Below are 21974 nucleotides of genomic sequence, written 5' to 3' on the forward strand. Positions count from 1 at the left end.
TGGCTTAGAGCCCTGGGTGGCTGGTGGGCTGGCCCAGGGCTGGCCAGGGCCCCGTTCCAGCCACCTTGGCCAGGGCCCAACCTGCTTTCTCTCAGGCCTGCTCCTCAGGGAAGGCCAGGCCTCATGGAAGAGGTGGGCGGCTGGGCCAGTGGTGGGGACTTGTGCATTCTCTCCTGGGCTCAACCTCTTACCCCCTTGGTGGTCCCAGCTCCTGACTTCCCTCCACCAAGAGGGTCCTCTCCTGTACCAGGCCCACTTCTCCCCTCCAAGCATGCTCGCCCAGGGGCTCTGGATTCTGCGAGGCCGGAGTGCACGCTGGGCCTTCCACAATTGCCCTGGGGCCCTTGGCCACTAGGCAGGCAGGCCTGGCAGTGGGTAGGGGTGTACACGAGGGTGGGGTCGGGCTGGGGTGGTGAGTGTCAGGTGCGGCATGCACCGGAGGCTGGGGGTCTGGCTGCTGAGTCTGGGGCTGGCTTTGGGCCTGGACATCCCTCTGCTTGAGGACTGGGGCCCGAGGCCAATTCTTGGGCTCTCAGAGCAGTCACTGGAGCCAGCCCCTGACCCAGGCCAGGCCCCAAACTACCCAGGGTTCTGAGCCTACGCCCCCGGAACTGTAGATCTGCGGACCCCCAGGAGTTGCGGCCCTGGTCTGGCATGAAGGACTTGGGGGGACAGGGGATCAGGTTGTACCCCGAGGTCCTGGAAGACTCTGGGAAAGGAGGAAAGACAGCAGGTCAGACAGAGCCACCGGGGTCACCGGGGCCAGGCCGCACAGCAGGGCCGTAGTGTCTGCTCACAGGCAGGTGGCCCCGGGGTCGTTCCCAAACCTCCCCCAGGCAGTGAAGCCCTGGCACCCACCTGAAGGCAGGCTGGGTGGGCGTGGTCACCCAGTGCCCACCTGGACCCTGACTGGAGTAGGAGGTCCTAGCACCTCTCTGTCCCTCGCTGGCTGGCGCGCCTCCAGCCACTCCTGCTGGCTGCCTGCCCGCGCTCCCCTCTCCTCCGCCCTCAGCTCAGCGGGCTCAGCCAGGTGCTGAGGGCCCTGGCTGTCTCAGGCCTGCCTTCCCCAGCCCCTGCCCCAGGCACAGCAGCAACTCAGCGAGTGCAGAGCTTCGGCCCTGTCCCTGCTCTGTCCTGGCTTCTTCGGTGCGCCCCCCAAAGCCCCCTCTCCGCAGGGTCATCCAGCCGACCTTGCAGCCCCTGCTCACAAAGGCCCCCTCCCCGGGCCTGCCTGCCCAGCTGCTCTGCAAGTCGGCTCAACCCTCTCCTCCAGGAAGCCCCCCGCGGCCCTTCTCTCTGCCTCACGGCCCCTGCGTTGGCTCCGCTCAGCCACAGTTCCTCGAGCCAGTGTCCCTGAGGGAGGGTCTTGCCCGGCTTAGTTCTGTCCCAGCCCAGGACAGGCCCTGTCTGCAGAGGAAAGGCAGTAGCTGCCACCCGCCACCCCCCACCGTGGTCTCCTGCCCACCACCTGGGGGCCTTGCTCCCTTCGCTGGGCTTGCACTATGCTCCGGGGAACCTCTGCTGGTCTTCCCCGTGTTGGCCCTGGCCCCTCCCCGGTCCACTCACTCTCGTTCTGGGCCCCTGCACTGCCCTTGTCGGGAGGGCCTGCCCTCTCCCTCTTTCAGCCGGCTGACCCGGCTGCCTGGCCCCTGGGCTCAGGGGAGGGGAACTTCAGCCCCCACCCCCAGGAGAGGCCCTCCCTGCCCCTCCCGCCTCAGCCCAGCGGTGCTGGCTCTGTGGGGCAGGCTACCTGGGGCCAGGCTTAGGGGGCTGCGGTGAGGCTTGGGCCCAGCCTTGTCCTCTTGCTCTTCAGAGCCCCTCTGTGGGCCCCAGGGGGCTGCGGCCCTCTCCTCCCAGGACTCTGGGCACCTACTGGGAAGGGGGCTGGGATGTGGGCGGGGGAGGTTGCAGCCTGCTCCTCCTTTGGAGCAGATCCCAGAGGAGTGTGACTTGGGGCAGCCTTGGGCTCCCGTGACCTGACCCTCCAGCCACCCAGGGACCAGGAACCACTCAGCCAAGGCAGGTCCCAGCCACAAGCCCCGCCCCCCTACCCCGATCAGAACGCATAGGGTGGCAGGGCTGGGGTGTGGGGCAGGGGGCACCCACCGAAGGCGCAGCTCCCTCAAAGCCTGAAGCCCAGCCCAGGCCAGGAGGTCGCGATCGTCGGCAGGGTCAGGCCTTGAGCCGGAGGCCCTGGGGGCCAGCTCTTCCGGCCTGGGAGAGGGCAGCTTCTCTGGGTGCACCCCAGCCTGAGAAGGGAGAGGGCTGGCTCAGGGCACGGCCTGCCGGGGCTGGGGGCTGGGTGCCGCCTGCCGTGGGGGCAGGCTGTACCTGGCGCCGGTGCTGACGCTCCCGCAGGCCTTTGGTGGGGTTCCCACAGAGGACCCGGCCGGCGCCTGGAGAAGAAGAAGCAGCTGGGCCTGGTTTGGGGCTTCAGGGCTTCAGGGCCAGCTTCACACTGGGGCGGGTCACCTACCGTGGGTGAGGTTGCTGGCGTCATCCTCTGGGGCCGGGCCGTTGGGAAGGAGGCCTTCAGGCAGGGGCACCCCGGGAACCAGCAGGGAGAGAGGCCAGCGCCTGGGGGCCCGGGGCTGGGTCTCAGGCAGGCACAGCTCAGGGGAGCAGTGGGTTCGATCTGCCCAAGGGTCAAAATCAGAGATCACCAAGGCGCACGCCAGTTGGTCAGCCAGGAGTCCCCCCAGCTGAACCCCATCCACAGAGCCCACCGCCCTGCGTCAGTGTGCCTGAGGCCCCAAGTCATAGGGTGGCAGGTTTCTCCCTTCCCGCTGCGGATGGTGGGGGAGGCCTGCACCAAGGCTGCTCCCAGGGAGGGCGTGCTGGCCTGGGATTGTGTGTGTGCAGGACTCTGGGGACAAAGGGTCAGGTCTGAGAAGGGACGCAGGAGGCGGCCTCCGAGCGGGACTGGGGTGCGGCCCCTCCTGGGGCTCTCAGGGGTGGTCCGCAGGCCAGGCGGGGTGGCCCCAGCCCGAGGCCCCTGGGTGCAGCTGCGTGTACCCGGCCTGGGGAGCAGGCTGTCTAGGGTGCAGCCCTCCTTGATGGCCTCCTTCACCAGGAGCCAGTCCTGGTCCAGCTTCCGAGAGGCCAGCAGGCCCGTGTGCGCGGCGGGCAGCTCGTCCAGGACCTGCAGCTGGGGGATGAGCTTCCTGACCTCTGCCCTGTAGTTGTAGCCCTGGGGCACCTGCGGGTGGGGGCGGGCCTGAGTCAGGCCAGCCTGGGCCTGGCTGTTCCTCCAGCCCCTCTGTGGGCAGCACAGGGGAGCCGGGATTTGCTGGGACCAGGCCCGCCTGGGTCACTCTGGAACCTCGGGGACTGCTGGGACCCTGGGCTGTTGCCCACTCATGATCACACTCTCCGGGCTTACTGCCAGGGTCCAGGGCTGCCCTCTGGCCTGCAGGGCTGCCCTGAGTTCAGAGCTTAGCCCCGTGGAGGGCAGAAGCAGCCGGGCGGGTGGAGGGAGCTCTGGCCGAGGTGGTGTGGCCCCCAGCATAGGGGCACCTCTGAACGGGGCCTGCAGGCTGCAGGGTGTGCGTACCCGACTCCACGTGGAGACTGCGCTCTGCATGGCGCGTGCATAGAGCTCTCCCAGGAGCACACGTGAGCCAGGGCCTGGCCCAGGTATGTGTGGCCCTTTGGAGTCCAGTTGTGCGTGGCCCAGGGGGGTGTGGGGGCAGCCGCCAGGCCCCCAGCAATATGAGAAGGAGCTCCCGTGAGGAGGCCCTGACGTGCCCTGGGTGGGTCCCCTGGGATCTGCTGCGATCTGGCCCGTTCAGGCGGGCAGAGCGGTGCCCCGGCCGGCCAAGGGGCTGGCACACGACTGCCTCCCGCCCGGCGGCGCGCACCTGGTGGGCTGGGCCGGAGCCTGGCCGCAGGCAGAGTGGGTTGCCCTCCAGGGTGAGCGTGGCCAGCCGCGGGCACAGCTGCAGGTAACGCAGCTGCCCCGGGTCCTCCACGCAGTTGCCTTCTAGGTCCAGCACCTCCAGCTGCTCCAGCAGGCACAGCGGGCTCAGGTCCCAGATGTTGTTGTAGGAGACGTAGAGCTCCTGGGGGGCCCGGCAGGGGAGGGGTGCTCAGCCAGGGCCGCCCTGCCTCCTGCCCCCTGTCCACTCCCGCCTCCCCCCGACAGGGCAGGGCAGGCCCACCTTCAGGGCAGGAAAGGAGCTGATGCCATCCAGGTCGGCCAGGCCGCAGCGGGCCAGCCAGAGCACCTGCAGGCGGCCCAGGGAGGTGCCCAGGTCCCTGCAGAGAGCGGGGCGGGGGGCTGTGTCGGTGACTGCCCAGGCCCTGTGCCCTGCCTTGTGCCCGCCGCCACCCACATCTGCTGTCTCCAGACGCGGGGGCCGCTGGGACCGGCTTGTGTGGCCTCCAGGCCAAGGAGGAGCCCCAGAGCGCCCGGCCGCCTGCCTTCCCTCCTGGCCGCAGGTGCTGGAGGGCCCAGGCCTGGCTGCAGGTCACCCTTGTGCTTGACGGCTGCTGCGGTGGACCTGGCCTCCCCAGCGGGGCCAGCGGGGGCCCTCCCTCCTGCTCCCCCCAGGCCTTTCTTGTGGCCCCTCCCCAGCCCAGCTGTGCCTGCAGGAACACCCCTCCCTGCCGGGACGGGTCTGTGCCACCTCCCTGTGGTGGCAGCTCCCCCGTGGGCGGGCAGGCCAGGGCTCTCCATCGGCTCCTGGGATGCACTCGTCTGTGCTTCTCTCCCAGCGTCCCCTTCTCTCCTGTCCGGAGCTCGGCCTCGGGCGTGCGGCCTCATCATCAGCCCTTCTCTCTCCCGTTTCCAAACCTGCACCTTTCCTCTGCTTTCTGGGAGGTCCCCATGTCTTCCCACGTTGCTGTTAACGTCACACTTTTAATTCCTAAGCGCCCTTAGCTGTTCTCTCATCTTTTCCCGTAGAGTGCTATTTTTGTTTTGAGGGTACAGAGAGGCCGCGTGTTCTTCGGCGCCTCTCAGAACGTTCCCTGGAGGCACCTGGACAGCTTGCTCCCCCTTGGCACTGTCTGCAGCCACTGAGCCTGTGGCTGCGTGCCGCATCTCCTGAGGCCAGCGTGCCCAGGAGCCTGCGCTGGGCATCAAGAAGCCTCTGTGGTGAGAAGGCCTGCACACCTAGAGAGCAGCCCCCACTCATGCCAACTGGAGAAAGCCCGCACACAGCAAGGGAGGGTAGACAGTAGCCCCCGCTCACGCCAACTGGAGAAAGCCCGCACACAGCAAGGGAGGGTAGACAGTAGCCCCTGCTTACACCAATTGGAGAAAGCCCGCACACACACCTAGACAGTAGCTCCCGCTCATGCCAACTGGAGAAAGCCTGCACACAGCAAGGGAGGCCCCGGCAGCCATGAATGAGCTATCGATTTTTAAAGTTGTTGAAGATGTCAGAAAAATACTAGTAATAACTAGAAAAATCAGAGGAGATGAACATAGCCCAATGCTAACTCTTTAAAAACTTACAGACAACCCTTTGGCAAGACTGATCAAGGATAAGCAGAGGGACCATGAAAATTAATGTATCGGACTTAGAAAGAGGAATAATCATGGTCTTGGGAGCAATTTAAAATAGCAAAAGACCATTTAGAACCAGCTATACACCAATATCCTTGAAAACCCAGAGAGCTGGCATCGAAAGACAGAAAACTAGGGCATTCCCTGGCAGTCTAGTGGTTAAGAATCCAATTTGCAATGCAGGAGACAAGGGTTCAACCCCTGCGCCGGAAACTCAGGTCCCACCTGCTTCACAGCAACTAAGGCCACACACCACAAATACTGAGCCCACACGCCCCAGCTAGAGAACCAGCACGCTGCAACGAAAAATCCCACGCGAGGCAACAAAGATCCCATGCGCCACCCGAGGCAGCCAAATAGGTGAAGACTTTCTTAAAAAAGGAAAGGAAACTACATTAATAGCCGCTAAAGAAATTAAATCGTCACTGACACCCCTCCCTCCTCTCTGCCCCTGCCATGTCCCCAGATTTGGATCAGTTTTAAAGTACATTCTATTATGGAATAGTCAACATCTTCTACAATAGTTTCTTATACAGAAGTTTTTTTAAAGAAAAATCAGGCAATTGAAAAGAACAGTGAAAGTGTGGGTCTGAGTCAGTCCTCGATTCCAGGACCAGAGAAGTACCAACTGGACCATCAGCGGGCTGTAGCCGACAAAGACAGATGTGAAAATTGTGGAGCAAAGATTGTAATGTTACAGATTTAAAAATAGCTCATCAAGTAATGTTGCTGCAGGAGTGTAAGGATGAATTGCAAAATCTGTCAGTGGAATCCAGTACACAAGCAGACTAAAGGAGAAATATCACTTTATGATCATGTCAACAGATGGAGAAGAGCCCAGACACATATCTGTTAAGATCAGGAACAAACCAAGGACCCCTGCTGCTGTTATTGCCACTGTTTAAATCATGTTGGCGAGCAGGTCCTGGCCAAAGCATACGACAAGAAAGAGAAGCGGGAAGGTTAAAGTGAAAGGCAGTGCTCGTAACTTGCTGACGATGTGACCATCAGTATAGAGACCCGACTGAATTAACAAACTATCTGACTATCGGGAGAGTTTGGCAATAACGTTTAAATACAAAGCGAAGGTACAGTATTGCCAGAGGTAATAGGCTCGCTTATGAAAATCAATTGCTTCATTGATTAGAAAAATCTATCCCCCCCAAAAAAAAAAGAAAAAAAAAAGAAAAATCTATCCCAAATCAGCATAGTGTTTTTCTAAATTTGCAATGACCAAACAAGATACCACAGAGACAGGGCCTCATCCATGATTTTATCAAAACACTATGAATATGTGGGAAGCGATTCAGTTCTGGTTTCAGGGAGCCCAGCCTTCAGGGGAGGCTTGTGTCCTGCCCTGTCCCAGGTGGCAGCGGGGTGCTCAGGCGGGGGTCCTGGTTAGCCCACTGCAACCGCAGTTCCATCCCCTGGAGAGTGGCTAGTGTAAGAAAGTGCACACGTCACACAATTCTGGCAGAAGAAACACAGGAAGAACGCTGGGAACCTTCTTGTTCTTACCAACCGATGGGCACAGAAGGGCACATTTCCTGCTGTGGGATGAGGTGCGTCCCTGCAAATTCGTATGTTGAATCCTGACCCTCAGGACCTCAGAATGTGCCTTGCTGTGGAAACTGGGTCTCTGCAGATGTCATTAGTAGAGACGTGTGCACACGTGCTAAGTTGCTTCAGTGATGTCCAACTCTTTGCAACCCCATGGACTGCAGCCAGGGGGCTCCTCTGTCCATGGGATTCTCCAGGCAAGAACACTGAACTGGGGTGCCATGCCCTCCTCCAGGGGATTTTCCTGACCAAGGGATCAAACCTGCATCTCTAATGCCTCCTGCCTTGGCAGGCAGGCCCTAGTTGAGGTGCTGCTGCTGCTGCTGCTAAGTCGCTTCAGTCATGTCCCACTCTGTGCAACCCCATAGAGGGCAGCCCACCAGGCTCCCCTGTCCCTGAGATTCTCCAGGCAAGAGCACTGGAGTGGGTTGCCATTTCTGTCTCCAATGCTGCTAAGTTGCTTCAGTCGTGTCCGACTCTGTGCGACCCCATAGAGGGCAGCCCACCAGGCTCCCCTGTCCCTGGGATTCTCCAGGCAAGAGCACTGGAGTGGGTGCCATTTCCTTCTCCAGTGTATGAAAGTGAAAAGTGAAAGTGAAGTCGCTCAGTCGTGTCCGACTCTTAGCAACCCCGTGGACTGCAGCCCACCAGGCTCCTCTGTCCATGGGATTTTGCAGGCAAGAATACTGGAGTGGGTGCCGTTGCCTTCTCCCTAGTGGAGATGAGGTGGGCCCTAATCCAGTATGACTGATGTCCTTTTAAAAAGGGGAAATTTGGATCCTGACACTAGGAGGAGAAGGCTATTCGAGGTGAAGGCAGGGACTGGGGTGAGGAACGCCAAAGATGGCCAGCAAGCCCCCAGGAGCAAGGAGCAAGCCAGGTTCTCCTTCTGCCTCAGGAGACACACCTTGACCCGTGACCCCCAGACCTGAGTCAGTTTCTGCCATTCAAGTTGCCTAGTTTGTGATGCTCTGACGAGGCAGAAATAGCCTTTAAACATTTTCTTTAAAGTTTATCAGTTGGAATGCTTTCAGCTGCAAGTTACAGAAACCTGTGTCCAGTTGGCCCTAAGCAGTGAGAAACCATTTATCCCTTCAGTGGGCAACTCAAAAGGGAGGGGGGATGTGTATACAGGGGCCTTCCCTGGTGGCACAGTGGTAGAGAATCTGCCTGCAGCGGAGGGGCTGCACACAGGAGACACAGGCTTGCTTCCTGGGAGGGAGGCATGGCAGCCCGCTCCGGTGTTCTTGCCTGGAGAATCTCATGGACAGAGGAGCCTGGCGGGCCACGGTCCATGGGAACACAGAGCGGGACACGACTGAGGTGACTCAGCGTGCACGCACGCGTATACGAAAACCTGATCCACGTTGTTGCAGAAACTAACAGCCTGTGAAGCAATTACGCTCCAGGTAAAAACAGAGCCTACGAGAGACACAGACGCGCGCGGGAACGGAGAGCCGCCCCAGAGTCGTGGGTGGATGTACCTCAAACGTCAACTGGACGTGTGACTTTAAAAAACCCTCCCCTCCCCTCCAAAAAAATCCGGAAGGATTAGGACGTGTGGAACTCAACAAAGTGATTGTAAAACTCAAAGGCAAGAAGAAGTGTCCAGGAGCAGCCAGGTCAGCTTGCAGAGAGGAAAGCTCAGACGAGGGTCACCTGTCGCTCAGAAGCACAGAGCCACACCATGAAGACAGAGCGCTCAGCTCCCCAGCATGCCCATGTGGCCTGGGGAACACGGGACCACCAGGTGCCGAAGAACAGAGCTGGCTCTCACACCAGGAGTGGGGGCAAGCTGGAGATAAGCAGGATTGAAGACCCAAAAGTAAAAAGTGGGCCCACAAATGAATAGAAGAGAAGACTGTCTCCAAGACCTTGCAGGGGAAGAGGTGGACGAACCTCCTAAGACTGCCCTAGCACCAGCCAGAGCTGGTAGAAAGTCAGAATGAAGGGCTTCTGCTTGAGTTAGTAGGCGAGGCAGGGTGGAGAGTCGCAAAGTCTCCAGGGCACCCAGGCTACATAGACAGCCACAGATACGGACAAGGAGAGGGCCGGACTCACCTGAAAAGGCAGCACAAGGGGACACACCCGTGGTCAAGGGGTGTGAAGAGCATCCCTGTGGTTACTGTAATCGCCCCCACGTTAGCTGTGTTACTGGGATTCCCCACCCAGCAGTTCTGGCGAAGGAGGGGCGTGTTGGATGCTGGCTGGCCCAGAAGTCAGCCGCGCCAGGCCTCATGTCAGGACACCTTCAGGGGCCGAATTCTCCCTTAGCTTCGGATGGAGTGACAGTCACCACACAAAGGCCATCTCCCAGCCTCGTAACGCCACTGAGGCTCTACAGTCTTGCCACCCCGGTGCCAGCTAAGCTGTAAGGCCGCTCCACTGGGCCGTCATGCGGAATCAGGCCCCTCTCACAGGTGTTAGTCACCGTCACACCACGGAGATGTGCAGACATCTTTTGGCCAAGTTTCGGGATTTGATAACAAAGGTTTCTTCCATTTTGCACTATTGTTATTAAGGAACAGAAGGCATTTTTACATGGAATTTACGACGCAATTTTTCCTGGAATTGATTTTTCTTTTCTTTTCTTTTTTTTTTTTTCCTTGAAATCAAGTATTTTGCTTTGTTACGAATGGCGCATCGTAGTTGATTTTCTATCTTCCACTTCTCTTTACGGGTTCCATTCTTCATGGATTTTCTATGTATTTTTGTTGCTCTTTGAGCTAATGTGTGAGCCTTAATGATGGAGGAAGTATGACTTTTTCCCTCTGCTAACTTACAGGATTGATGTCTTCGTCAAAATTGGGCTGAAGGTGACGTGAAAGTGAGAGTCACTGAGCCGTGGCCGACTCTTTGCATGGACTTCATAAAGTCCATGGGACTCTCCAGGCCAGAATACTGGAGTGGGTAGCCATTCCCTTCTCCAGGGGATTGTCCCAACCCAGGGATGGAACCCAGGTCTCCTGTATTGCAGGCAGATTCTTTACCAGCTGAGCCAGAGGGGAGCCTTATATGAATAACCAGCAGTATAAATAGGCGGTTGCTCATGAGTTACTTCATTTTCTCCCCTGAAAATAACTGGACACTCACAGCCCATTTAAAACATCGGGAGGACTTTCTAGATTTGCAGCTGGCCTCCTGTTGCTTCAGGACAGCTGTCTAGCTGCATAAAACACTCCGTTTGCTCAAACACACGAATAAACTCTGATATTACTTCAGCATCGTCCTTTCCAGCCCCACGAAGTAAGTAAAAATTTTACTCTGTCCTTCATTTCGCACTGTGACTTTTACGCTAATTATCAGGATGTTCCTGTGTGTCATGCGGGGCCTGAGGCCCGGCTGGTGCTGGGGGGTGTGGGAGTGTCCCAAATCCCGGAGCCGGATGGTGATGCACCCTCCAGCCTCGCGGGTGGGGGTTTCTTTGCCGAAGGTCGGTGGGCATTTCTGAGGACCACACAACCTGGAGTGACCAGCCCAAGCCAGCCCGCAGGCTTCAGGCAGAGTGCGTCAGCCTCAGCGGGAACAGGAGGCGGGATTAGAGCCAGAGAGGGAGGGATGCCGGGGGGACCCCAGGCTGAGACCACCGGGGCACTCACCTCAGGGAGCCCAGGCAGCTGCCGTTCAGCTTCAGCTGGCTGAGGTTGGGCAGGTGCAGCCCTGTGGGGCACAGGGGGAGAGGTCAGCGCCGGCACTGCCACCCTGGCACCCTTCGGCAGCACCAGTGCCCCGCTCCCTGCTGCCTGTGGCTGCTGAGGCCTAGGGTGGCCTTGGGGCCACATGCTGACCCCTGAGGCCCTGCTCGAACGAGGCGGGCCAGGGTGTACAGGGCGCCTTGAGTGGGCAGGGCCACACAGGAGGCCGTGGAAGCCCTGGGCTCTGGCGGGAGGGGTCCCGGCTGGCGTCCACGCACCACGAGTGGGTCTTGCCCCCAGGCCACTCCCGCGACTGGCCCCCGGGCCCTGCAGGCATAGCCAGGCCACAGCCTCCATCGGCTCACACCCTGGGCTCTAGAGCAGGGGGCCCCAGGGCCCCGGGGGGAGGCTCCGAGTCTGGACTGCCTCGGAGAACAGGACGCCGACACAGAGTCTCTGTCCTTAGTCCCCGGAGAGAGGTGTGCGGGGTGGGCCGTGCAGAGGGGCTGCCCAGTGACCAGGGCAGGGTCCGAGCAGGCAGGCCCTCCAAGTGCAGCCTGGCCGGGATGGTGGTGGGTGTATGTGGGGAGGGGCTCTCACCGAAGCTCCCCAGGCTGTTCTCACGGGTGTTGACACACATCTCCAGCACGCTCACCAGTCGGAGGTCATCGACCTGGGCCAGGGCCTGCTGCAGGGGTCAGGGGCATCAGCCCTGGAGCCTAGACCATAGTCACACGCCCTCCATCCCACCTCCCAGTGAAACTCCTGCTTTTGGCCACAGGCTGCAGCAGGTGCGGGCGCTTGCCTGCCTCAGCCACGTCAACTGCAGCCACAGTCAGCTCTGGCTGGCCCCTAAGTGCGATGTAGCAACAGTGGTGGAGTGGACTGCCATCGCCTTCTCCAACAAGAGTGGAGACGGTGACCCCGCATGGCTGGGGGGGGGGCCTTTGCCAGAGAAGGGCCTGCCTGGCGGCAGGGGGCTGATTCCAATGAAACCCATGGAACAGCCCCAGCGCAGCTTGGGGCCTGAGCCTGGCCGCACTGAGCACGGCCAAGCCCTAGCCTCCCTCACACCTGGGGACAGTACACTTATACTGTAAGCTGTTGAGTTTGGGAACTGTTTGTTACACAGCATCACTATAGCAATAGCTGACTCATACAAAACTTGAGACGTAGATGAAGCTCCAGTAGCGGACTGGGCACTGGTGGCCGGGTTGGGGGTGGGGGATTACTAACGTGAGTGTTGCTAAACCTGAGTAACGTCTAGTAATGAGAGTGTTACTAAAACTGGAAAGATGGAGACACAGGTCATGGGATGGTGCAATTTTTTGGTAAAGAGAGTTTCCAGTAGAAACCCGGCTGGCAGAAAGTGCACAGAGCGAACTCGTGGCGGTGGGGAGAGAGGTGCCCAGCAAGATGTGGGCAGAGTGAACCGGCCACGGCTCACTGCGTTTGATGAGGCCCCGCAGGAGGCAAACTTCAGCTGGAATGGGGAGAGCTCAGGCGTTCTGAGACCTGTGGCTCGAAAGATACAATGGCTTCTCAACTCAAATCAGTGGAAAGAAAGATGAAGAAAGGCTTGGAGCTAGAAAGACCCTGTGAGATGTGGGAGAAAGCGGTTGCCAGGCACTTGCTGCCCTCGGGTGGCGCTAGGAGGACCGAGGCCTGAGGCCCCTGGTTCCAGTGATCGAGTCAGCAGAGGCAGAAACGCTGCAGCAGCCACCGGGGCGGCGGCTTCGGCGTGGTGGGCGCTGGACACAAGTGTGCTCGGAAGCACGCCCGCCGAGGGCCACAGCCCGGACTGGGGCTGAGCGCGGCCGCCAGAGGCCAGGAGTCCAGGCTTCTCTCACACAGGCGGCGAGCCTCCCCAGCCAGAAGCTGGTGGAGGACAGCAGGTTCCAGGGTGGGCGGGGTGGCCCTGGTCAGGGCAACCGCCCAGCGCAGGGGCTGGTATGGCAGCTGGCCTGACGTGACGGGTCCATGCTGGACCCAGACCTTGGGCACTGCTGTGCTGCAGGCCCGGCTGGAGGGCAGACACACAGGGGCCATGGGGGGTGGGGAGGGGCGCACAGGAGTGTCCCATCCAGCAGCAGCGAGTAGACAGTGTGAGCCCTTCACGTTGGTCGGAAAGGTGGGTGGGGTCCCGGGCGCCCAGACTCCTTCTGCAGAGTTCTGGTGGTTGTGTTGCCCCGGGGTCGCCAATGCTCCCCTCCTGTGTGCCTCTCACACGGGTGCAGGCATGTGTAGGGGTGGAGGGGCACTGGACCGCACCGAGCCCTTAGCATGGCCAGCGGCGGGTGGGTGAGCGTGTGGCCAGGAAGGGAGGCAGCCCCGCTGCCAGGGGTGCAGGGCTGCACCCTGGGGTCGCCAGGCGGGAGCCTGCAGTCAGAGGGTCTGCAGAGCCTGCGGGCCCTCAGGGTGGGGGGGGGCGACTGCCATGAGCACCCCAGGTTTGGGAGGAAGGCTTCCACAGCCGGGTCAGTGGGGCGCCGAGCCACCCCGCCGGAGCAGCCCCCACCGCCCATCCCTGCTCGCAGCTCGTGAAGTCTGCGCGCTGTGCGCTCCGGGGGCCTGCCACCCTGCATCCACAAGGATGAGCGCGCTTCTATCTGGTTCAGGGTCGCTGGAGCCCCATGCCCAGCAGATCTGTGGAGGGGCTGGCTTGGGCCCTTCTGGCCTGGATGCCGAGGGGCTTCTGCGCCCCCAGCACCTGGGGTCGGCCCTCGGGGGGGAGCGGGGCGTCTGGCAGCCAGCCAAGCCCAGCCCTGCACTCACCAGCCTGGCGGGCGACAGGCACTCCTCCGCCAGCTGCTCGCTGTGGCCATGCCCGCGGCGGCCTGGGGCCTTGCTCCGAGGCTGGGGGTTGTGCAGGCCTTGTGAGCTCAGCTCCCACACTTGGATGCTGGCTGTGCTCGGCCGAGGCCCGCAGGCTCCGTCCCAGGCCTGGTCCATTCACACCCAACCTGCTGGGTGCAGGCAGAGAGCGAAGCCGGTCAGCCTCTGCTTTTCCTCTGACCCACAGCCCAGCAGAGACCCTGCAGAGCTGCTGACAGGTCGGTGCACGCAGCAAGCCCCCAAGCCCCCCTCTGGCCCAGAGAAGGCCCGACAATGAAGCCAGAGCCTGCCTGGGCCGTTATGGTCCCTCCCTGGGCCTGGACTCGCGCCCCGGCCTGGGCAGGCCACCCTCCTGGTGCCTCTGCCCACCCTTCAGGGTCCTGGGGGGGTGCCGGTGCCAGCCTGCCCCTCTGGAGCCCCATGGAGGTCACGAGCCTGTGGCGCTGCCTCCAGGTCCTGTTTGTTCCTCTGCCATTGGGAGCAGCAGCCAGCTCTGCCTCGGGCCTCGTGTTGGCCTCCACCGATGGTCTCTGAGCCTGGGGCCTTCAGGACCAGGGTCTCGGGCACTCCCCCCTACCCCTGTGCCCACCGAACCCCCTCACCAGGAGGCAGCTGCCTTTTCCCACCGTGGGTCAAACATCTGGGCACGAGGGTGGCATCTGGCCCCAGGCGGCGCCTGCGAGAGAGTCGAGTCGGCCTCCTGGTCAGGTCACTGTGCCCAAGGGACCTGGGACAGGCTGGGCCAAGACCACAGGGCTCAGAGTGAGCAGGCGCAGAGGCGGTGGGGCTCTCAGCCTGGGCCCTGGCCCTTAGGTCCTTTCAACCATCCTGGCCCAGCTGATGGGGGAAGACGGCCGTGTGGGTGACAGGCACCGGGGTCCCTCTGGGTCCCTCCAATGCAAATGCTTGGTCTTCATTCAAATCCCCACTTCCCTCCATCCTCAAGTCCACTCTCTCCAAAAGGGGTGCCTGGCCTGTTGCTCTGGACCGTCCCTTGTGGGCTGGTCTCCCTAGGACCCTGCCCATCTTTGGTGTTACCCCCCAGGCTGCAGAGGAGGGGGCCCACCTGCACCAGCCTCAGCTGGCATTGCCCCTTCAAGACCCAGGTGCCTGTACCTGGCTCCAGAGCCTGGAATCATCTCTGAGAGTAGAGCCAGAAGGCTGTGTGGGCCATCTTGGCTACTTCTGTCCACCCGGGTCAAGGTGTCCCCCAGGCCTGTGCTCCCTTCTCCCTTCCTGGACTTATTCCCGTAAGACAGCCCTTCCTGCAGCCCTAGGTGTTTTATGACTCATTCAGTTGAGTGAGTGCCTTGCCTGAGACAGTGTGGGCTCTTGTGCGGGTAGAACCTGGCTCACCTGCCATGTCCAGTGTGCAGAGCAAGGGCTCTGGAATGTTCCCCCCACATCAGTCAATGCGGCAGGTGCAGCTTCCAGCCACTGCCTGTGGGTGGTCACAATTCACCCTCCACATCGCGTCCGGAACCACCCACCCCGGCCAGGGTGGTGAGGGGTGTCACCCTTTGCCAGAGAGGGTGGCAGGCAGTGGTGGGCCTTGGGAGAGGTTGCCTGGGCTACCAGATGCCTGTGTGTGAAGACTGACCACACCGAGGACCCAAGGAGGCGAAGCCACGCAGAGGAGCCTCAGGGAAGAGATTCATGAAATCTCTGGCCAGGATTTCTTTTCAAAAGTTCTGCTGCCCGCTTTTCTCCAACTGGTGAAAGGCCTTGAGCCTCAAAGGACGACCCCAGCACCAGGCCCCCTGGGAAGATGCTGCCTGGCCCCGCACCCAGGATGCCAGCCTGGGGCTCTGGGAAAGGTCTGGGCTGGCCAGGCTGCAGTTTAGGAAGCCAGTGGGCCACTCTCTTCCCTCTGAGCCTGAGAGCAGCTGACCTGAGGTCCTGCCCACGACCTGGCCCAGGGTATGGTCCCGTTTAGCCAGAGGTCCTGCGGTCCAAGGAGCAGGGCCTGGGTAGGAGGCTGGGGCTCTGGAGACACTGTCCCCTCACGTCCACTCATTGGCCTCGACCTGTCCACTCTCTTGATGGCCTTGATCCCCTCCTGCCCTGCCACTCCCTGAGGCCCCAAGCTGGAAACCTGGGGGCCTTTCTTCCTCTATGGCGCAGGCGAATGTCAGCTTCTGGCTGGTCTCACTGCCTCTCTTGGCCCCCTCCACCTGCCACCCCTCTGAGGTCAGGGCTTGGGGTTCCTCCTGTCCTGGTGACCTCAAGATCCTCAGCAGGGCCAGGGAGTATGGGATGGGCCCCAGGGAAGCAGATCCGACATCTGGGGCATCACAGGGACCCCCCCCCCCCCCGCCCGTCGCGGCCGCTCCATCCTCAGCCTCCGTTCTCCCCCTGGCATGGGGGAAAACCGTGGCCCTGCGGCCCCAGACCCAAAGGTGCGCTCGGCTCTCACCTGAGGGGGTCGGCCCCCGTGCCCCGGCCGAGGCCCCGGGAGCCCTCCTCTGCCGGGCGCTCCCTTCGACTCGGTAGTTCTCGCGGTCGCGGGGTTGAGGGGCCTGGGCGCCAAGGCAACAGGGGCGGGGCCTCAGCTGAACCTGCAAATGTTCATGGGCCACGGGAACCCTCAGGCTCCGCGCGGTCGAGCCACGCCCCTTAGCGACGGTTGCTGGGGCGCGGGGGGCCAACCTGGTTGCGGGGTTCGCGCTGGTCTGGCCCCGCGCGGGCGCGCGGCAGGGCCCCTCCCACAAGGAGGGACGCTGGGGAGGGGAGACGCTGTCTAGCCCGCGGGGCGCAGACGAGCCCAAAGTCTGCACCCACAAAGGTGGCGTGGGGTGGAGACTCGTGCCCACCTTTCCCAGGTGGGAGGCGCCCCTGTCGGGCGGTCGCTGAGACCAGGGCCCTGCAGGGTTCACCACCGCCTACTTGTGTGGCCCACGCCACGACAAAAGGACCCCCTGAAGACGAGGGGACTGCACACCTGGAGGGGAGTCCAGAGTGTCCGCGCCGGCGAGGGGCGGGCCACCCGCTGTCATTTATGCGCCTCTACGGCCGTCAACGGGACACGCGGGGTTGGCGCCGTGCTGGAGGCGGGAGCGGCCCGCAGGGTCCCGCCGGGGTCGAGGCCGGCAGCGGGATGAGCTCCCGGGAACTGCGCGGAGCCGGAGCGGGAGGGGGCCGAGAGGCGCGGAGGGTGGGGTTGCCAGCTAGTGCCGGAGGGGCAAAGGTCTGGGCTCACGTGAGACGCACCGTTCTTTCCTGTAAATACGGAGGATGTTTTTATGCGTTACTGTGAAATTTTTTTTAATGTTAAAAACATGCATTTCTGAGCGTCTTTAAAGGAGATACAATGTGCACACTTCGCCTGGGAGGCGGTAGACTTGAGTTTAGCCCTCCATAGCAACTTCGGGGGTGAATTTGCTGGGTATGGGTTGTTAGCTAAGATTCCGCAGGGCTGGGACCTGGGGCTTCGGGGAAGCTCGATGGGGAGGTAGTCTGCAGGGGCTGCCCATGTTTTGGGAGGCTAGCGGTGATGCTCGGCGGAGCTGCGCGCTACGTAAGCGAGAAGCAAGACCCTGGGCACTGGCTGGAAACACCGAGCCGGACTCGCCGTTCCGCGGGCTCAGACTTCCCCGCCCAGGCGAGGCGCCCGCGAGGCCGAGCCGCTCCCAGGACCCCGCAGAAGCTGCCAGGCGCCCCTCCCGGAGCCACCTGCGCCTGACCCTCGTCTGGACAGCCCCTCCGCCCTTCTCCGGCCTCAGGTCCGGGGCATCCGCGGGGTTGAAGATGCGGGCTCCTGCCTCCCTGAGGCTTAGCCCTCGGGCCGTCGCCTCCTTTCCGGGCCCTGCGAGGGGCGGCGTGGACCCGGGCCGGGGGCGGGGTAGGCGCAGCGGTGCCCGGCGGGGGTGCCCGGGGTCCGGCGCGGGGCTCCGGGAGCAGCGCCCCGCCCCAGGCCACACCCGGCCGCGGACTCGCTTAGCCACGGGGTCTCTATCTCCCCGCGAGGCCCGCCTGCCCCAGGGAGAGCCCGGGCCTCCCTCGGGGACGCCGCCCCCCGGGGCCCGACGCTCCGCGCAGCCAGCCCCGCAGGCCGCGGCCCGCGCCGGCCGCCAGAGCGGGCACCGCCCTCGGCGAGGCTCCCGGAAGCCCCGCCCGGCCGGGGCTCTGACGGGCGGGCCTCTCGGCCAACCGGGGCGGGGCGAGGCGGGGCCCGGCGCGCTCGGCCAATCGCAGGCCGCGCAGGGCTGACGGACGGGCGTGGGGCGGGGCGCGCGCGGCCGGGTCCAGTGTGCGCCGCCCGCCGCCGGAGCCGCACCCGCCGCGGACGGAGCCCATGCGCCGGGCGAGCCCTGCGCCCCGGCCCCGGCCCCCTGCCGCCGCCCCCGCCCCCGCCCCGGCCCCGGCCCCGGGGGCAGTCGCGCCTGTGAGCGGTGAGTGCGGCGGGAGCGGTGGGCCGGGCGGGGGGCCTGCTGTCTGCGCTCGGCGCGCGGGGGCGCAGGTGAGCCGCGGGCGGCGGCGGGCGGGGCGCTGCGGCGGGGGCTGCGGGAGGCGGCGGGTTCGCGCCGCCGCGCCCCGGCCAGCACCTCTGGCTCCGTGTCCCGGGCCCGGCCTTACGGGCTCCGCAAGTGACCTGGGTGTCCGCGAGCAGAGGCGCTAGGCCGGGTCTTCCACCCGCGGGAGCCGCACGGGCCCCTCCGGAGAGCTCGGGCATCCGGCGGCCATCACACGCCCGGCGAACCGGGGGTTTAGAAAGTCACTGCTTGCGGTCCCCGCAAGGGCGCCTCTTCTTTAAGCATCACAAACCGCTGACATCCCAGCTGGGAGCCTAGGGCCCAGGCCCTGTCCCGTTCTCACCTGTCCCCTTGCGCCCACACCTCTTTTGGGTCTTTTCCTGTGATCTGCTTCCTGGAGCCTCGGCCCCCTGTCCACCTCCACAGCTGCTTTATATTCTCCAGAGTTCTGGCAGTGGGACCCGTGGGCTCATGCGGACTTTCCCCTTGGAGTGTCGCCCACACCTGCCAGGGCAGGGGTTCTTCTGTCCCCGTGCGCCTGCAGCAGCGCCTGGCATGCAGTAGGTGCTTACTGAATACTTCTCAGATGCACCAGCATGCCCTGGGGGGAGGGCTGGAGCAGATTGTCGGTTGCCACCAGCCTGTCTGGGCACGCTGCTGTGCCCGCCACTGTGGCAAGACCTGTTCTCGTGGGGGTGCTGGTAACCTCAGCCCAACGCACCTCTAGTTTAGGCTTTTTGCCTACCCAGCAGGTTCTAATTCGGGTACGTGCTTGGGAGACGCTCCCTGCTCCCAGCCTTGCCTCTGAGGGGCCTGCTCCTTGCTCCTTGCTTTTCTGGTACAGTCATTAGGGGCAGCTGGAGGCAAGACCCCCTCCCATCTCTGGGCTGCAGGTGCCACAGGTGAGGGCTGGACCACCTGTGTGGCTGCTGCCCCTGTCATCTGGGTGGATAGGCCCAGGGGGCAGGCCGGAGCTGGCCAGGCTGGTCCAGGGAGCTCCCTGCGCCCGCCCTGCACGGTCCGGCCATGCTGAGTGTGGCTCCCTCGGCAGGTGGGACCGCAAACCACTGCAGCGCCTCGTGCCTCGGTCTCCTGAGGAGCGATGACGGAGTATAAGCTCGTGGTGGTGGGCGCCGGCGGCGTGGGGAAGAGCGCCCTGACCATCCAGCTCATTCAGAACCACTTCGTGGACGAGTACGACCCCACCATCGAGGTGAGTCCACCTGGCTCCTGTCCGCTGCTCAGCTTCTGACGTGGGCCTGACTCGCACCTCCTCTAAGAAAGGGTCCCCGTGTCACAGGCCCCCGGGGCGGGGCAAGAGAGGAGCGAGGGAGGTCTCCCCCCGGGAGGGCCGGCTGTCTCTGAACAGTGTCGTCCCTAGGACTCCTACCGGAAGCAAGTGGTCATCGATGGGGAGACGTGCCTGCTGGACATCCTGGACACGGCGGGCCAGGAGGAGTACAGCGCCATGCGGGACCAGTACATGCGCACCGGGGAGGGCTTCCTCTGCGTGTTTGCCATCAACCACACCAAGTCCTTCGAGGACATCCATCAGTACCGGTGAGCTGCCTGCCGGCCCTCAGGGGCCCCTGGCCCTCTCTGTGCCCTGAGTGCACCCAAGCCTGCGGGCTGCCTGCCAGCTCAGCCTTTCCTCCTTGCAGGGAGCAGATCAAGAGGGTGAAGGACTCGGACGACGTGCCCATGGTGTTGGTCGGGAACAAGTGCGACCTGGCCGCGCGCACCGTGGAGTCTCGGCAGGCCCAGGACCTCGCCCGCAGCTACGGCATTCCGTACATCGAGACCTCCGCCAAGACCCGCCAGGTGAGCCCGGCCCCTGCCCCGCAGCCAGCCAGGGCCCCGCCCCGCCCACCCGGGACAGGGCTCACTGCCCCCTCTCCCTCGACGCAGGGCAGCCGCTCTGGCTCTGGCTGCAGCTCCGGGACCCTCTGGGACCCTCCGGGACCCCCGTGACCCAGCCGCCCCTCTCGCTGTAAGTCTCCCCGGATGGCAGGGCAGCGAGGGAGGCCAGGGCCCGGGTCTGGGCTGAAACAGCTCCTGGGGGAGGTGGGGGTGCCCGGAGAGAGCTGCCCTGAGCCAGACCGGAGCGGTGACCCTGGGGCCCCAGCCCCCCTACCCCCAGAGTGCCCCGCGGGTCCCAGGGTGCCCCAAAGACTCAGTGGGCTGGCAGCTGAGGACAGGCCTCCCGACGAGGCGGGCCTGGGGCCCGAGGCAGGCAGGACCCGGCTCCCTGTCTGCGGGGTGGGGAGAGGGCTGGGGCCCTGCCCGCGGCTGAGGCGGTGGTCCTGCCCTGACCCGGGCCCTTCTCCTAGGGCGTGGAGGACGCCTTCTACACTCTGGTGCGCGAGATCCGGCAGCACAAGATGCGCAAGCTGAGCCCACCGGACGAGGGGGGCCCCGGCTGCCTGAGCTGCAGGTGCCTGCTCTCCTGACGGCAGCGGGGGCGTGGAGCGCTGGGTGCCACGCAGGAGGCGGCACAGCAGGGAAGGAGGGGGGTGCCGCCAGAGCCCGGCCCCCCAGGCCGGTGGACAGAGTGCCCACGGGCCTCCCGGGACGCTTGGCACAGACTCTGGTGAACTGACGCCGCTGGCCCCCAGCCTCGCTCTCCTCCAGCCCTGTCCTGGCCCAGCGGGCGCAGGCCGAGTCGCAGTAAATTATTTCATGGTCTTGACCTGGCGTCTGCCTGAGGCCAGGAGGCCGCAGCGCGTGTGGCCTCCCAGGAGGCAGGGAACTGCAGCTTCGTCTGGGCGGCGGCCACCCCGCCTCCGGGTGGCCCCTGGCGTGTCTGTCAGAGTTTTCTGGGTGCGGCCAGAACCGGCCACCTGACACGCGGGAGTTTCGCAACCTTTAATCAGCAAGGGGGGATACTGAGGCCAGATACTGTCTGTGGAGGTCAGGGAGGAGCGGGCCACTGGGGTGGCTTTCGGGGCACTGCCCAGCTCTGCTGGGGCCGTGCTGGTCCCGGCACCGCGAGGGGCGCTGGCTGCAGGTGCCCCGGGGCGGGGGGGCCCTCTGAGCCCAGCGCCGCGTCTCCAGCAGGCTGGGTGGAGCTGGTGGCTGGGGTGGCTCAGGCAAGAGCTGAAGGGGATGGACCGCGTTCTGCCTCAATGCAGGCAGCCATTCGCCTGTGGCCTCTCGGTTCACCGGGAGGTCTGGGGGGATCCTGTCGCTGGGACCGCTGTCCCGAGGGCAGTCCTGGGCTGGGGGTCGGTGGGCCAGGCATGGAGCCCGGGCTCCCAGAGCGAGGCCTGTGGCCGTGGCCCCCGTCGTGTGGCTGCTCTGGCTTTGGGCTGGCCTGGCGGGGCAGGGTCCAGGCTGCTCGTGTGGGGCCGGGGGGCCAGGGAGGGCCAGCCTGTCCGCTCTGGGGAGTGTCTCGATACTGGGAGGGGTGGGGGTGCCTGGGGGCCAGATCCAGCCGCTCGCTGGGAATGGACGGACCAGGTCGGCTTCCCCACCAGGCCAGGTGACCTGTGCAGGGTGGGCCTGTGAGGCCTACGTGGCCACCCCGGCCTGACACTGGGAACTGCCCTTAAGCCCGCTGGCCTCCGGCCTCTGCAGGGGGCTGACACTGCCCAGCCCTGGCCGGGTCGGCCGAGTCTCAGAGCAGAGGAGCAGACGGATGGGGTGAGGAGGAAGCCCCGGGACCCCCATCCCTCATTGCCCCGGGGTGACTCGGGACCGCTGCTGAGCCTGCCTGGGCCGGGGGAGGTTGCCTTTCATCCCTTGCAGCTCAGCCATTGAGAGGCTTGCAGGACCCGGCCTGGGGACAGCGTGTCCTGCAACAGCTCCTGCAGGCCTTCCAGGGGCGGGTTCTTGCGGGGAGAGTGCCATCTGGCCAGTGGGGTGCCCCCCAGGAAGGCCCGGCCCCCCACCCCGGAGCACCCCCTGCGGGAGCGACATGTCCGCTGTGCGTCACGCCTGGGGCTCCAGCCGTGCCCGGCG

The 21974-nt window shown here is 63.8% G+C and overlaps 2 protein-coding genes across 9 annotated transcripts; one reads left to right on the forward strand and one right to left on the reverse strand.

Annotated features, from left to right (window-relative positions):
• Positions 1-75: 75 nt before the first annotated feature.
• LRRC56 (leucine rich repeat containing 56) lies at positions 76-16046 on the reverse strand. 6 transcript variants are annotated; one of them, XM_042237729.2, is made up of 13 exons: positions 15959-16046; positions 14145-14218; positions 13483-13673; positions 11308-11395; positions 10672-10732; positions 4161-4257; positions 3861-4061; positions 3016-3199; positions 2477-2635; positions 2332-2396; positions 2107-2249; positions 1751-1869; positions 76-709 (listed from the first exon to the last, which is right to left on the reverse strand). In XM_042237729.2, the coding sequence occupies exons 3-13, from the start codon at positions 13657-13659 to the stop codon at positions 420-422; spliced, it is 1584 nt and encodes a 527-aa protein (XP_042093663.1). In that variant the 5' UTR covers positions 13660-13673; positions 14145-14218; positions 15959-16046; the 3' UTR covers positions 76-419. The 6 variants fall into 6 exon arrangements, with proteins under 6 accessions (XP_042093663.1, XP_042093662.1, XP_042093661.1 ...); XM_042237728.2 differs by having other exon boundaries at positions 1751-1872; XM_042237727.2 differs by having other exon boundaries at positions 1751-1884.
• A 1742-nt stretch (positions 16047-17788) lies between these two features.
• HRAS (HRas proto-oncogene, GTPase) lies at positions 17789-20703 on the forward strand. 3 transcript variants are annotated; one of them, XM_027959996.3, is made up of 6 exons: positions 17789-17933; positions 19066-19227; positions 19396-19574; positions 19676-19835; positions 19923-20004; positions 20345-20460. In XM_027959996.3, the coding sequence occupies exons 2-5, from the start codon at positions 19117-19119 to the stop codon at positions 19983-19985; spliced, it is 513 nt and encodes a 170-aa protein (XP_027815797.1). In that variant the 5' UTR covers positions 17789-17933; positions 19066-19116; the 3' UTR covers positions 19986-20004; positions 20345-20460. The 3 variants fall into 3 exon arrangements, with proteins under 3 accessions (XP_027815797.1, XP_042093664.1, XP_027815796.1); XM_042237730.2 differs by lacking the exon at positions 19923-20004 and having other exon boundaries at positions 17789-18001; positions 20345-20703; XM_027959995.2 differs by lacking the exon at positions 19923-20004 and having other exon boundaries at positions 20345-20703.
• Positions 20704-21974: the final 1271 nt, after the last annotated feature.

The sequence above is a fragment of the Ovis aries genome, chromosome 21 (assembly GCF_016772045.2).
Source record: "Ovis aries strain OAR_USU_Benz2616 breed Rambouillet chromosome 21, ARS-UI_Ramb_v3.0, whole genome shotgun sequence".
In the NCBI taxonomy this organism is placed as follows: Eukaryota; Metazoa; Chordata; class Mammalia; order Artiodactyla; family Bovidae; genus Ovis; species Ovis aries.

Excerpts from the sequence above, each read along its gene's own strand:
- LRRC56 (XM_042237726.2), bottom strand. The coding sequence starts at position 13,659 with ATGGACCAGGCCTGGGACGGAGCCTGCGGGCCTCGGCCGAGCACAGCC. Across the intron at positions 2,250-2,331 it reads AGCGTCAGCACCGGCGCCAG|GCTGGGGTGCACCCAGAGAA; the intron begins GTACAGCCTGCC and ends CTCCCTTCTCAG. Across the intron at positions 710-1,750 it reads CCCCCTAAGCCTGGCCCCAG|AGTCTTCCAGGACCTCGGGG; the intron begins GTAGCCTGCCCC and ends CTCCTTTCCCAG.
- HRAS (XM_042237730.2), top strand. The coding sequence starts at position 19,117 with ATGACGGAGTATAAGCTCGTGGTGGTGGGCGCCGGCGGCGTGGGGAAG. Across the intron at positions 19,575-19,675 it reads GAGGACATCCATCAGTACCG|GGAGCAGATCAAGAGGGTGA; the intron begins GTGAGCTGCCTG and ends TCCTCCTTGCAG. Across the intron at positions 19,836-20,344 it reads CCTCCGCCAAGACCCGCCAG|GGCGTGGAGGACGCCTTCTA; the intron begins GTGAGCCCGGCC and ends CCCTTCTCCTAG.